The sequence below is a fragment of the Glycine soja genome, chromosome 9 (assembly GCF_004193775.1).
Source record: "Glycine soja cultivar W05 chromosome 9, ASM419377v2, whole genome shotgun sequence".
Taxonomy (NCBI): Eukaryota; Viridiplantae; Streptophyta; class Magnoliopsida; order Fabales; family Fabaceae; genus Glycine; species Glycine soja.
In genome coordinates, this window is record NC_041010.1 from 9466847 (window position 1) to 9480842 (window position 13996).

Genomic DNA, 13996 nt, shown 5'->3' on the forward strand with positions numbered 1-13996 from the left:
AACTTGATATTTAGTGAATCTTGAAACAAGGTTTTGTTTGTTGAACCATTCTTGAATTAATTTTGAAGCAAATGCTTATCCTTTAAAGCGGTCTTGTTTGGTTCTTCTTTGGCATCATCAAAATTCATGTATTGATACATTTACAAAATACATAGCTAAGGTTATATGTAAATAATTCATAGAAAGACGAGTATTTTTGTAAACAAAATAAATTAATTTGGGTTGTATAAGTAGTGAAAAAATTGAGAAGGAAAAAATTAACTTAATGTTTTCAGAAAGTAATTAATATTTTTTAAAATTCAAAAATAAATATTAAATAATAATAAAAGCAAATGGCATAATTAAAGAAAAAAGAGAGTATAATAAAAGTTACTCATTCTTAAAAATGATGACTATATTTTGGAAATGTAGACTGCTAGCGTACACTATGGAAGTAGTGAAAATTACTTTCACTGATACACTGCATGTTTGGTTTTAAGTTCAAATTGTTGCCGCACTAATTTTGAAAATAAATATAATGGACCAATATAAAAGGTAACTAAAAGGAAAGATTCTAATATGATTGCATTTAGTATGGCCTCACCAAGTTCAACCAAACATGCTTATAGAAGTGTTAACAACTTTTCTCTAGTAAGATTCTTGTTAAAACACAATTAAGTTTCGCTACCCTCTCACTTAAATTAGCACAAAAAATTAATAAAAAAATAAATTTAAATATAATTTTGATTCTTATAATTTAATAATTTTTTACTTTTAGTCCTTCCAAATTATATTTATTTTAATATCTTAAAGACTAAAAATAAAATAAATATAATTTATAAGAATTAAAATAAAAAAATATTTTACAAAAATAAGAAACATAAAAATGATAAATTATAAGAATTAAAAATGTATTTAATCATAACACAAAGTTGTGTTATGACAGACTATCTTTTACCCACTATTTTGAGCAGGTAGCTTTTAATTCTTCTTTTGATGGAATCCATTGAGCGCAGGTCCAAATTTTACTTTTCAGTGGGACAATAAATAGTTTTAATTTGGTTAAGAGGTTTTTTTAAATTTATTTATTAGGTTTAATTTAGTTTCTTTATTTTTAAATTTTTTAATTAGGTCATTTATTTTTAAAATAAGTTTAATTTTATCTTATTTTTTAAAAATATTCGAAGATAAATGAAGAAAAATAAGATCAAATTGAACACATTTAAAAACTAAAGGGCCTAATTGAATATTTTAAAAATAAAGAGTTAATCTAATAATAAATTAATAAACTAAGAAATCAAATAAAACATTTTATTAGATTAAATTAAACCTAAAAAATAAATTAGAAAATAATATATTAATTAAACTTAAAAATTACAAAGATAAAATAATATAATCAGTATAAATTATTATTTATTATTTCTTATATTTTTATATTCATTTTTAAAAAAATATCTTATAGTAGTGACAACTGCCTCGACACCCTTATACATGAATCCGCCCGTGGACCCATTTAAACTGATAAAAAAACATTGCATGAGTAACAAAATATAAATTAATCATAATTAATAGATAAATAAAATAAATCGTAAACAAAACAATTAGTGTTCAACAAATTTCAAAGTTGTCAGGGTTGTGAGTTTTGGTTTGCTACTAGCTCATAATAATCTTGTTGTTTAGTGATATATATCTATTACTAAATCACCAAATTAGCCAATAATAATTGGTGTATTTTATAAGGATCAACTCATATCTTATAAGAATATAAAATTATTTTTAATCGTTAGCGCATAAATTTTTTCTTTAATTAAAAATATAGATTATATATGTTTTTATTTCCGAGGAACGAATCAACTCTTAAAGAAAATGCGCATGAATCAAGTAATGTTTATTTTAAACTCCAAAAAAAAAAAATCGTCTCCTCTGATCCTTTAGTTTTAAAAATATGTCAAATATATTTTTTTTCCTTTTTTAAAAAGAAAATAAAAAAGTTCTATCATTTTATGAATAAAGATCACATATACACATTTAGATTAAAAGGAAACAATTAATTTTTGAGAGACTAAACTAAACTAAACAATATCCTATTTACAGAGGCTAAAAATCATATCTAATCCTAAAGATATTTGATACTCCTTAATCATTACTCTGACTTCTAATGGCACTTTTTAATATTATTATACATTTACAAAATAGACAAATATGATTTTAAATTATGGTTCGCAATAATTGTAATTGTGGACGTAACATAAAAATATTTCAATTCACCGCAATCGCACGTTAATCTCATTTTTATGTAATTACTTATAACGTAAAGATTTTTTTATTCACGGTGTGATAGTAACACAATTTAAAATTATGAGTATCATAGCTTTGTAATGACTAAATTCAAACAAGACTGGCTCTATATATGCTGAAACGTGAAGCAATGAGCACCCTTTCACGCCTTTGAAACAATTGCAATTGAGACTGCCAAGTTACACGTCTTGCTGAGTCAGACAATGTCCTGTTTGGATAGAGATATGTGGCAGTGAAAACAGAAACCCATCTCATTTAATCGCAGCTTGATGACGCACTTATCTTGGACCAGAACAACTTTCCTTAAAGAAGTAACAATGGACCACATAACCAATACACAAGCCTGGCTTGTGTGTCATACGAGCGTATGCAAACTTAGGTCTTTCAAGCCAATCATTACTCCACACAGTGTAGTGTAGGCAGCTTGTGTTAAAAATGTTTAAGAATCACTCAATAACACACGGACCTACTTCTTTGTTCTCCTTTTTTGTGTTGTTCTCATACTGTCCCTTCAAAAGGACATAATTTTGATTTAAAATGATGTTATTTTGAAAACAATTTTTAAAACGATGTCATTTAAAAAGAACAGAACGGAAACAATACGAAAAATGACAGCAAAAAAATTAGTTTCGTAACACATATAAGTTTACAATGAAAGAGGATGATTTTGAGTTTAATTTTTTATAGAATATATATTTTAAAAGAATAAAGAATTTTAAGTGTGATTAACAATTTGTTTAGTTGCGTGTAAAAAGTTATGAAGATGAATCTAATAAAAATATGTTATATTAGCTTTTATGTCCATTTTAAAAGATTAGATGTCAAAATTTTAGAATATATAAGTATGAAATATTTAATCAAATATACTAAATTTTAGATCTAAGATTAATCTTAGAATCCCTTTAAAAAACCAAACAGCTTCATTGTAATAGTTAAGAAAAAAAAATGTCTAAGGATCACACACATATTTATATTTATTTGATTGACAATGCGGGACTTTTCTTTCTCTTTCACTCATCCACGTGTTGCTCTTCCTCTTCAAGAGTGTGATTAATTCAATAATTCCTCTGTAACATTGAGGAGGGCCTTCACCCTTCATCAACCCTTATTGGGTATGTAGTTATGTGCTGCCTTCAACAACGGTTTTGCTGCTTGGAGGGTTATGGCATGTAGAGTTTTTTATTTTTTGGATAAGGGAGGTTAAAAAATGAAGTTGGAATTGATTGAGGGCCTATAGGTCTTCATCAACATTCGCAGATAAAAACACCATTGATAGGATTAACCTCGCCTACCGAGGACACAGATGAATAATCATGATTGAATAATCGGTAAATTTTAATTTATTAATTTTATTAAAAATATTAATAAAAGAATTCAAACATATAACATCTCTCTATTTCTCCCTTCACCCTTCAAATCCCCATACTATAACAAGACAACTTTATGTCTTTTCTATTTCAACCTATGGATTGAATATGCTCTTTAATGTTACGGTGTGAAGAACATCAAGAATAAAAAATACTTATGTTAGTTGGACACAAATTTTTTTTTACATTATTTTTATGTTAATTAAGGATGACTTTCAGATAAACTATTAGCATATTATTAATATATTATTCAATTTATAGTATATACAGTAATAATTATATGAAAATTTCCGCATGCCAAAATGGTTTGAGAAGTAAGAACAATAACAAATACAAATAAAAAAATATGAAAGAGAGAAATGGAAAAAGACAGAAACAGGAAGAAAGAGAGTCGAGAGAGGAGAGGAGAGAAATTTGAAGAAACAGCAAAGGAAAATTTCCAATTTTGATGTCTTCTCTTTTACTGTATGTAATGTGAGTCATGTCACTTCCCAACACCTACCACTGATAATTCCATGCCTTCTTCTTATTAACCCCACCACTTGCCTCTCAGAATTTCATGTGCCTCATCTTGTGTTCTCCACTTCCCTCCAACTGCACCACAACAGGGCCTGGTTAGTGCCATTGCTGTGACCTCCTCCTTCAAGTGATGAGAGGGGGTCTCAGAAGTTCACATTTCAGGTTGGAATCAGACACCCTTTTGAGCAATTAAGAAAAGCCAGAAAGCAAAATCTCAAATTGGTAAGGTTTTGTCAATGGGGTTGAACTTGTGGTGCTACAATGGCTTCACAACCAAGAGGGTTTTGGGAGCATAAGAGATCTAGTGTTTAAGTTGCTTCAGGGTCTGAAAAAGGTGCTTGAGAGTTGGGACAAATCTGTGAAGGATTTGGGTTGTGAACAGGTATTCATTGTACCTTCTCAGTTCCAAAGAGTTGTTGCCTCTTTTTCACATAATATGTAAGAAATTTGTTGCAATGTTGATGGTAACAACCAAAGAGGTGTTAACAAAAGATGGTTCCTTTTTTGTTGTTTTTTCATTGGCTCTCTTGCAACTGGGCTCAATTATTTCGGGTTGGCTGAAATTTGAAATTTTATGGGACTTGTTTCTTCCTGTGTACTAAGAACAAAGTCCCGGTCCTTCTCGCTTACTTTGTTTTCAAGTGCTGTATAAAAAAACATTTTTCTTTGTTTTTATGCTCTTTTGGCTTCTTACGATTTTGTATTTTGCAATAAGTTTGAAATCAAGTTTGTTAGACCTTTCTCCACATCATATGTGCTTCATTTATTGGGATGAGAATACTATAACAAAATGCAGTGCTTATTTCTCCAAACTTTTTTCCCCCTATTTTTCTTCTGGGAAATGTACTCCTGTTGCCTCTCTTTTTTCAGCTATTTCTGTATATGGTAGCAAGTATAATTCAGTTTGTTGCTGACATTTTTTACGGCTAATTGTGTTATTAACTTTCTTAAATCTTGTGTAAGATTTGAGGAATCCAGTTAAAAAATCTGGTGTCATAATTCATATCCATAGTTAGTCTAATCAAATGTTTTAATTTTTGCTGCTTGATTTGCTGAATTCATCCAAGTGCCTTCTGATAATTTAACACTTCTGCATATTTGTTTGGCTTTGGCAGCAGCAAAATGGCATCTGATCTGAATTCGGGGTTGTCCAAGAAAACATTTGTTTTTGGATTGAAAGTGTGGGTACTAATGGGAATAATAGTTGGATTATTCATCATAATCATTCTCGTGGTGCTATCAATATGTCTCACTTTACGAAAGAAGTTCAGAAGAGTCAATGGCAAGCTTCCACTTAGCCATGTGATATCTGTTTCAGACGAGATCAAAGAAATCAAAGTTGATCAAGTTTCAGCAAATAATCATCCTCAAAATGGTGTTTTTAAGAGTCTGAATGACAAATTTGGTGACAGGGAGTCTGAAAAGGTTTTGAACCAAACAATGAATGGGGATAATAGTAGTCAATCAGGTTCATTTAATCATTTAGAGAAAGATGCTAATGGCTCTCAATCAGGTGAAGACTGCTGTGTTAAGAGCATTTCTGCTTACAGATCTTCTTCACATCCTATAACCGCACCATCCCCTTTGTCTGGTCTGCCTGAATTCTCTCACCTTGGTTGGGGCCACTGGTTTACATTGAGGGACCTGGAACTTGCAACAAACAGGTTTGCAAAAGATAATGTTATTGGTGAAGGTGGGTATGGAATTGTTTATCGTGGTCAATTAATCAATGGGAATCCTGTGGCCATTAAGAAGCTCCTCAATAATTTGTAAGTTTTGTCATTATTTTGTTGCATTGATGCCTTTGTTTTCATTTTTAATTTTAGCATAGTTTTTATAACATCTGTTTCAAGTTTTATTAGAACTACAGATGCAGCTAGTTTATCTAATAACTGTTGATACTCATCATGCAGAGGACAAGCTGAAAAAGAATTCAGGGTGGAAGTTGAGGCTATTGGTCATGTGCGGCATAAGAACTTGGTTCGACTTTTGGGCTATTGCATTGAAGGCACTCACAGGTAACAAATTGTTTGTGCTTTGTGCGTGTTTGACTGTTTGATTCACTACTTGATTTGATCATTTGACTGGCAGCTTAAAGGCTTACCTTATGGTTAATGTCTCCATCATTATCATATTACAAATCTATTAACTGTTTGAACAATTAAGTCCAAAAGCCTTTTCTAGGATGGAATTTCTTGATGATTGACATATATGTCTTTATATCACAGTTTGTGTTTGCTCATTAAATTTTAATTACTATTTACTGGTTTGTATTATTTGTAGATTTTATTGAACCTTTTATTAATTTCAGGTTGTTGATTTATGAGTATGTTAATAATGGAAATTTAGAGCAGTGGCTTCATGGAGCCATGCGACAACATGGCTTTCTTACTTGGGATGCTCGGATAAAAATTCTCCTTGGAACAGCTAAAGCGTATGCTCATTTGTTCCTGAAAAAAATAATAATCTACTAATTGTCTTGAGCTTCATTTTTTAAGGGTATGAATTTTGTTTTGATCTCTGATTATTGTATCCTGCAGGCTGGCCTACTTGCATGAGGCAATTGAGCCAAAAGTTGTGCATCGAGATATTAAGTCGAGCAATATTCTAATTGATGAGGACTTTAATGCCAAAATATCGGACTTTGGGTTGGCTAAGTTACTTGGAGCTGGAAAAAGTCATATTACAACCAGAGTTATGGGTACTTTTGGGTAAGCTTGTTTACAAATTTGGGACTTTTTTGTTCTCTGTGTAAAAATTAGTTTCTTCATAAATGTTTAGTTAGGCATGGTAATTAAACAACTAAGCATCATTTGTTCTTTTTCTTATATTTTATACTGCAAATGGAGATATTGTTCACTTTTATGGGGTGTTGTTTGAGGGTTTAGATTTACATTCCTAGGAATGTTGAAATGGGTATGTCACATTCTTAGTTTTGTTTTAAGCTTTGTATAAACATTTCCATCTAAAATTGTACCTAGGCATTTTGAGCGTTATTCTCACCAATTGGGTGGTTATAGAGGGCAGTGGGAGAAAAAAAGAAATTTTTATTCTTTTAGGGTATTTTTATCTTATAATTACCTATTTCTGGGAAAAAAATTAAATGATATAAGATATGATAATATATTTTTAGAAGTGTCATTGCTGAGTATTTTATTCCCAATTATGTAACATTATTCCCCAAAATAAATGCAATCTTGATTAGAATTTTCCTCAGTGATCTCAGACCTGTAGTCTAATCATGATTAGATTATATATCTACCATACATAATATAAACTATATAGTAGTTCATTTGCTTAAAAAATTCATGATGATTATCCCAAAACATAGAAGATAGTCGCACAAAAATAGACAGTTGGCCTTTTTATTCCTTAGACTGAATATATATGTGGAGGAATGTAACTGTCTCTAGTTGTCTTCTTTTCATGCTTGCATTGCATTTTCCGGATATGCGACTCCAGAATATGCCAATTCTGGCTTACTAAACAAAAAAGAGTGGTCAAGTGTTTCATTTTGCTTAAAAGATTACGAAAAGTTGTCATCTCGTATTTCAATTCAACCATATCGTAGCAAACATTCATTTGCATTCTAAAATTGATGAAGTTGACCTTTTATGTTCTTTAGACATGATATTATGGAAATTGAAACGCCTCTAACTTGCTCATTCTTCTTTACATGTTTGCATTGCATTTCCCCAGATATGTAGCTCCAGAATATGCCAATTCTGGCTTGCTAAATGAGAAGAGTGATGTTTATAGCTTTGGGGTATTGCTCCTTGAAGCAATTACAGGAAGAGACCCTGTGGATTATAGCCGACCAGCAGCTGAGGTGTGTCATTAGTTTTTGTGAAGCAATCTTTTAGACTGACATGCTTTTTTGTATTTATGTATATTGATTCACTTTACTATTTTATGGGCTGGTTTGTTTGAAAGTTGAGTATAATTGATTTTGATAAAATTAATTTTGAATCATTAAATGTAGTTAAGATGTGTACTCAACTAAATCTCAAAGATTTTTACTGTGAAATGTATGCCACGGTGGGAGGAATTGATTGAGTAATTGCCAAATGGGCACTATGTCCTCACATGAAATATGAATTTGAAAGAATGAAATACATAAAAAATCTCACATGGAATACACTACAGCTTGGTTTATTTCATACTTTTCTTTCTATTCTGACAGTTTTGATTCATTTTACCGTCATTAGACTTTCCTTAATACTATCAGGTGGTTCTTGTAGGTAAATTTGGTTGACTGGCTCAAGATGATGGTGGGGTGTCGATGCTCAGAAGAGGTGTTGGATCCTAACATTGAAACTAGGCCATCGACAAGTACCCTTAAGCGTGCCCTCTTGACTGCTTTGAGGTGCGTTGATCCAGATGCTGAAAAAAGACCAAGGATGAGCCAAGTTGTTCGCATGCTTGAATCAGAGGAATATCCTATACCGCGAGAGGTTTGAGTTATATTTGGTTGTGTTTTATGAAATTATATTTGCTTCCTTGCAAGAACATATAAAAAGGTCAAACAAAACAAATGTCAAAATGTGTAGATTTCATGAGAGAAACTACATTTGCAACAATCAATATTCCTTTTTCTAAAAAATCTGACATTTATTTTGGGATCCCTTTGAAGCAACTTATCCCATTTTTAAATTTACATTTGGTGGTGTGTTTGGAATGTGGTGTTCCTAAAATTGTGAGTGACATTTCAGGATCGAAGACGCCGAAGGAGTCAGGCAGGAAACATGGAGGTAGAGACTCATAGGGAGAACTCTGATACTGATAAGAGCGACAATCCAGATTATAAGCCCAGTGGCTTAAGGAACCAACGCGTGTAGCGCCAGTGATCTCAAAGAATTTCCAGAATGAAGAACACAAGTGAACTGGGAAATTTTTCATTCTTTTGAGCTTCTGTAAGTTCTGATGCCTTCCACTTTTTACATGAAAAACATGGAGCCGGAACCAGTTACTTTGGGGTGGTTTAAATATAACTGTCGTTATAGCTTAGTTGTAGATGTTAGAATGTAGATTATCGTGTCTGAATATGGGATTGAACAGCTCCCTTGTACTAATTGTGGTGTGTACAGTTCATTACTATTCTTTCCTTTTGTCCTTTCATTTGTTTCATTGTCATGGAGGAACACCTGCACTTGCTTTCTGGAAGATCAGAAAAAGATAATTGCAGTGCAAGAATTTCTTTTCCTTTTCATTTTCTTTTCTTTTATTTCTTTTTGGTAAAGGGAGGCAGGGGTTATGGAATTTGTTTTTTGAAAATCATTTAAATTAAAAATAATTTATCCTTTCAGAAGCTAATTTAAATAAGTAATGCTCTTTCTGGAACTTATTTTTTCTTAACATCATATCATGGATGTTTATAAGTTAGTTCAAATACATCTGATAAGCTACTACATCTGTCCCTAAATATAAGCTTATAAGGTACTATCTAGTTAATTCTATTTCAGAACACTTTAAATTGCAATCATATCTATTTTTAAAACTTGGAAAATTAATTTTAATACATGTATTTTTTTGGGTGAATTTTAATACATGTATGCTCACGTTACATTCAAAACCCAATAGTTTTTAGTTTAAAAAAACAGTAGTACTGGAAATCAATTAACTAAATGAAGTAAAATTTTCTCATGTATTTCAGATATAAATATATATTCATCGAATATCTAATCTGTTGTTAATGAATCAAAATTATATATAACTTGTTTCTTTTTCTTCAATCCATTGTCTATCAACATATTTCTCTTTATTCCTTCACTTATCAGTCTTGATTGTCATATCTTCTTTTGCCTTTATTATGAACATAAATTTTCTCTTGATCAACATGAAGAAAGTTGCAACAAAAAAGAAAATAATTTAACATAAAATTAAAAATCAATATTATGTTTATTCATTTTCCCGAACAATGCATATTGGAATATTAAAATTCACACAATTAGTATAAAGAATGGCTATTGATATTCAAACGTTAAACAAACGTAATTAACAATTAATGAAAACATAATTAAGGCAAAAATTTATGCACACGTTAAAATGTCAAGTTAAATTTTTTTCATTAAATTACTAATTTAGCCTACATTTATGCTCAACAGTTTTCAAAGTCCCTCTTGCCAAAAACACTGGTTCCATAACCAATTTGCCCGATTTTAATCCATCCATGAATCTTGTTCACGTGGAAGGTAACATGTATCACTTCAAGGAGAATGACTCCACGGAGGACTCTCAAATCACCAAGGTTGATAAACCTCCTGGCACGGTTATGATGACGACATGAGCCTTGTGGCTTAACCTTAATATTTGCTCTCCATGAATAGCTTCAAAGATTTAAATATGGTTTGTTGGAATATTAGAGGTGCCGTTAACGTGAAGGGGTGAAGAAGAGTACGTGAACTGATGAACATGTATAAACCGTCCATATTCATTGTTTTAGAGACACATTGTGTTTCTGCAACATCGGAAAAGTTCTGGGCATTCCAGTGGGATCTGGGTCCTCGTGGAGAACAATAGTAATCTTCAAACACACAAGAGGTCAAAGTTTTTTGGCAAGCTCTTACCTTTCGAATCAGTAAGGGGACTCATTCATGGATTTGTTCTGCAGTCTATGCTGGCCCCCGTCTAGCTGAACAAGTGGCTTTATTTTATGGGAGCACTTAACAACTCTAAGGCAGGAAATTCGGGATCCTTGGTGCATGCTTGACGATTTTAACGAAATTGTTGGTCCTTCAGAAGTTAGATGGGTTCCTTCTCTTTATCAAGAGCTTCCAACTTTATCCAGATGATTGATGAATGTAATTTGGTTGATCTAGGAGCTGTTGGCATTAGATATACACACTTGGTACAAACAACAAACTGGGTCCTTTTTAGCAAAAAGATTGGATCGAGTTTTGGTTGATCAAAGCTGGCAATATTGGGATTTTTGGAGGCCTATGTGGAGAACCTATGTAGGGTTTACTTCGACCACTGCCCATTGCTTCTCCGATATGGAGGGTGCCCCTCATCCCGTTGAGATCGTCCTTTCAGGTTCGAGGCTACCTGGGCTATACACAGGAGCTTCAAACATGTGGTAAGGAAAGCCTGGACTGAGAACATTCTCACCCTCACGAGAGGCCTAAATGCAGTTAGAGAAGATGTTATCACTTTTAATAAACTATCTTTGGTAGTATTTCTGTCTAGAATCATCAGTCTAATTATGTGGGGTGTAAGGGGTTCCTTTTTGTCCCTCCTTTTGAATGGATCTCAGTCTTGATAGTTTCTTCCCCTCAAGGGGTCTTTGGCAAGGGTACCCTTTATCACCATATCTTTTCGTTTTATGTATTGAACGATTAACCCTCAGGAACCAAGATTGGCTTGGCGTAGGTAATCTTTGCAATTTGGTTCCCTATGTTCACATCATGGACACTAATCTAAAGGTGAGCGATTTTTGAAAGATTTAGTTTGGGACCTAGCCCAGCTTTGCACCTCTCTCCCATCATTCGTAGTGGATAAGATCATGTAAGTTGTTATAGCAGCCAAGCCGAATGGTGAGGATAATATAGTCTAGCTTAGGGATATCTCGGGGCAATAATACTCCACAGTTTCTGCTTATAGCTGGCTCTCGGCAACACCTACAACTCCCATCAATCCTATGTAGAAAAGCATTTGGAAGATGTGGGTACCCGAGAAGATTCGCTTCTTCCTCTGGCAGGCTGATATATGGCTCTCTGTTTCTCTTTGCAGCAACAAACGACACCACAAGCTACTCCATCTTCTCTATTTGGTGTTGCAGTCAAAACCTTCTCTCTACTGCATAGAGCAAGAGCAACGCCTGAGTTCCGAGTGTGAGTGGCGTGAGATTTTCATGTTTCAAAACTTTTTAGTGCTACAATGCTTTTTTTACTTTTCTCAATGTTAATCAATTAACGGTTGAAGTAACATTTGTTGTTAAGACACAAATCACGAAGTCTATTTTTCTTTTTCCATTAGTCATTTCACGTTACATTGGAATTTGGTAGATGGAAAGTAGCTTTTTCTTTCTTTCTTTTATTGTTTGCACTTGATTAGTTTTTTTTTTTTATTGCATTTATATATTATATATTACTACTTTTTAATATTAACATTTCTTGCATTCGTTTAGAATGTTTGTATATATTTTTTTAAGGTTAAATTATTAATTTGATTTCAATAATTTTATGATTATTATTTTTTTAGTATTTATAATTTTATATTTTAATTTTTTTTAGTCTCTGTATTTTAAATATATATTTTTTAATTCTTATCATTTATATTTTATTTTTCTTTTAATCTATATAATTTAAAAACAATCTTTTTAACTTCTATATTTTTTATTTTAATTTCTTTTTAAATTTTACCATCTTATATATGATATACAACCATGACCAACTCAAAGTTACTTAGTCACACCAACATTATATGGCAAGTTCTATAAATAACATGAACATCAGTCTATAACTTCTCACGAGAACGTTCTCTTGGACATCAAAAAAGCAAACACTCAAACAGCAGTTGCACAATCAACAGCAAAAACTAAAACTGACCATGTCACATAGTCTATGTGACATAAGCTGAAACTACAAGTCAAGCAAAGTTTAACAAGAAATGAGAAACAGAAACAGAGTAACCTCAAAGTCTTCACTCAGGGTATATATATATATATAGTTTTCATCTCTATAATTTGTCAGTTAAATCATTTTTAATTATATATCTACTACATTCTGGCACTTAAATGGGAATTCATTTCTAGAATTATGATTATCTATATTTCTTTACAAGCATTTTCTAGCACGGGTTATCAGTTTTTCTACACTTTTCTATCTGAAAATTGTCATCTTTCAATACATATCATCATCATTGTCAAATCAACAAACCTAACCTACATTTTCTATCTCGTTACATAATAAACCATGAAGCACGGATTCACGGACACATGTCCAACACGATGTTCACCGCATGTCTGAGAATTCTTGGTATAAAAAACATGTCTAACACGTGGATACGACATTCATTGGAAGTGTCCGTACTTCCTAATAAATCAAAAAATAATTGAATCTTCCATATGTATCCACTTTTTTTCACGCATTTGTTTTCCATCTTGTTGGGTTTACACGACGCACAAATACGTTCAACCAAAGTCCACTGCACCCTAGTTGGATGCATATACTGAAATACGAAGAAAAACACCATAAAATTGAAAATTTATATAATTAAATACTACTAAAAAAACAACACAGACCTCTAAAGAAACAAAAGAAAGATTGTACACATGAGTTTTCCTTATTCTGCGCCGTGTGCAGAACAAGGCCATTTCTGTCACTGTTTTAGCGAATGGACTGGACAAATGAGTATGGAAAGTAGATAAAGGAGAATACATGGTTAAATCAGTGTGGATATGGATTTGCTCTAAATCGAAGGATTTTTGCCTCCCATAGTTGACATGCAAACCCAATAACATAGTGCAGTAGAAAGTTATAAGGTTAGTTTGAAGGAAAAAGAATAAAAAAAGAAAGAAAAAGATAATGAATTCAATCATTCCTGTTATCAAAATAGTAATCATTAACAATTAATATTTATATTAAGAAATACTGAATACCGGGTTTGGTGGAAGCTTGCTTGTGGAGCTTCTATGGAGGCTGGATCTTTGAGTTTTAATGAGGTCCTTTAATGGTGATTTTCCACTATGAAGATGCAGCGGAAGACAAAGGAGAAGGGGTAAGAGGCGGCGTCATCCACTAGGGAATAAGCCATGGAAGAAAGAGCTTCATCACCAAGATGAGTCTTGGACAAGAAGCTTGGAGAGGATGCTTCAATGGAGGAAAAGAAAGAGG

At 32.2% G+C, this 13996-nt stretch overlaps 1 protein-coding gene across 6 annotated transcripts; it reads left to right on the forward strand.

Moving 5' to 3' along the window:
• The first annotated feature begins 3991 nt into the window (after nt 1-3991).
• LOC114367855 (probable receptor-like protein kinase At5g18500) lies at nt 3992-9372 on the forward strand. Of its 6 annotated transcripts, none has more exons than XM_028325077.1 (8): nt 3992-4545; nt 5279-5932; nt 6077-6181; nt 6475-6597; nt 6704-6874; nt 7863-7992; nt 8405-8617; nt 8876-9366. In XM_028325077.1, the coding sequence occupies exons 2-8, from the start codon at nt 5286-5288 to the stop codon at nt 8999-9001; spliced, it is 1515 nt and encodes a 504-aa protein (XP_028180878.1). In that variant the 5' UTR covers nt 3992-4545; nt 5279-5285; the 3' UTR covers nt 9002-9366. The 6 variants fall into 6 exon arrangements, with proteins under 6 accessions (XP_028180878.1, XP_028180879.1, XP_028180875.1 ...); XM_028325078.1 differs by having other exon boundaries at nt 5282-5932; XM_028325074.1 differs by lacking the exon at nt 3992-4545 and adding an exon at nt 4939-5006 and having other exon boundaries at nt 8876-9372.
• Nucleotides 9373-13996: the final 4624 nt, after the last annotated feature.

Coding starts and splice junctions, on each gene's coding strand:
- LOC114367855 (XM_028325074.1), top strand. CDS start 4,954: ATGCAGTGCTTATTTCTCCAAACTTTTTTCCCCCTATTTTTCTTCTGG. Junction 6,598..6,703: donor CTCCTTGGAACAGCTAAAGC/GTATGCTCATTT, acceptor TGTATCCTGCAG/GCTGGCCTACTTGCATGAGG. Junction 7,993..8,404: donor ATAGCCGACCAGCAGCTGAG/GTGTGTCATTAG, acceptor TGGTTCTTGTAG/GTAAATTTGGTTGACTGGCT.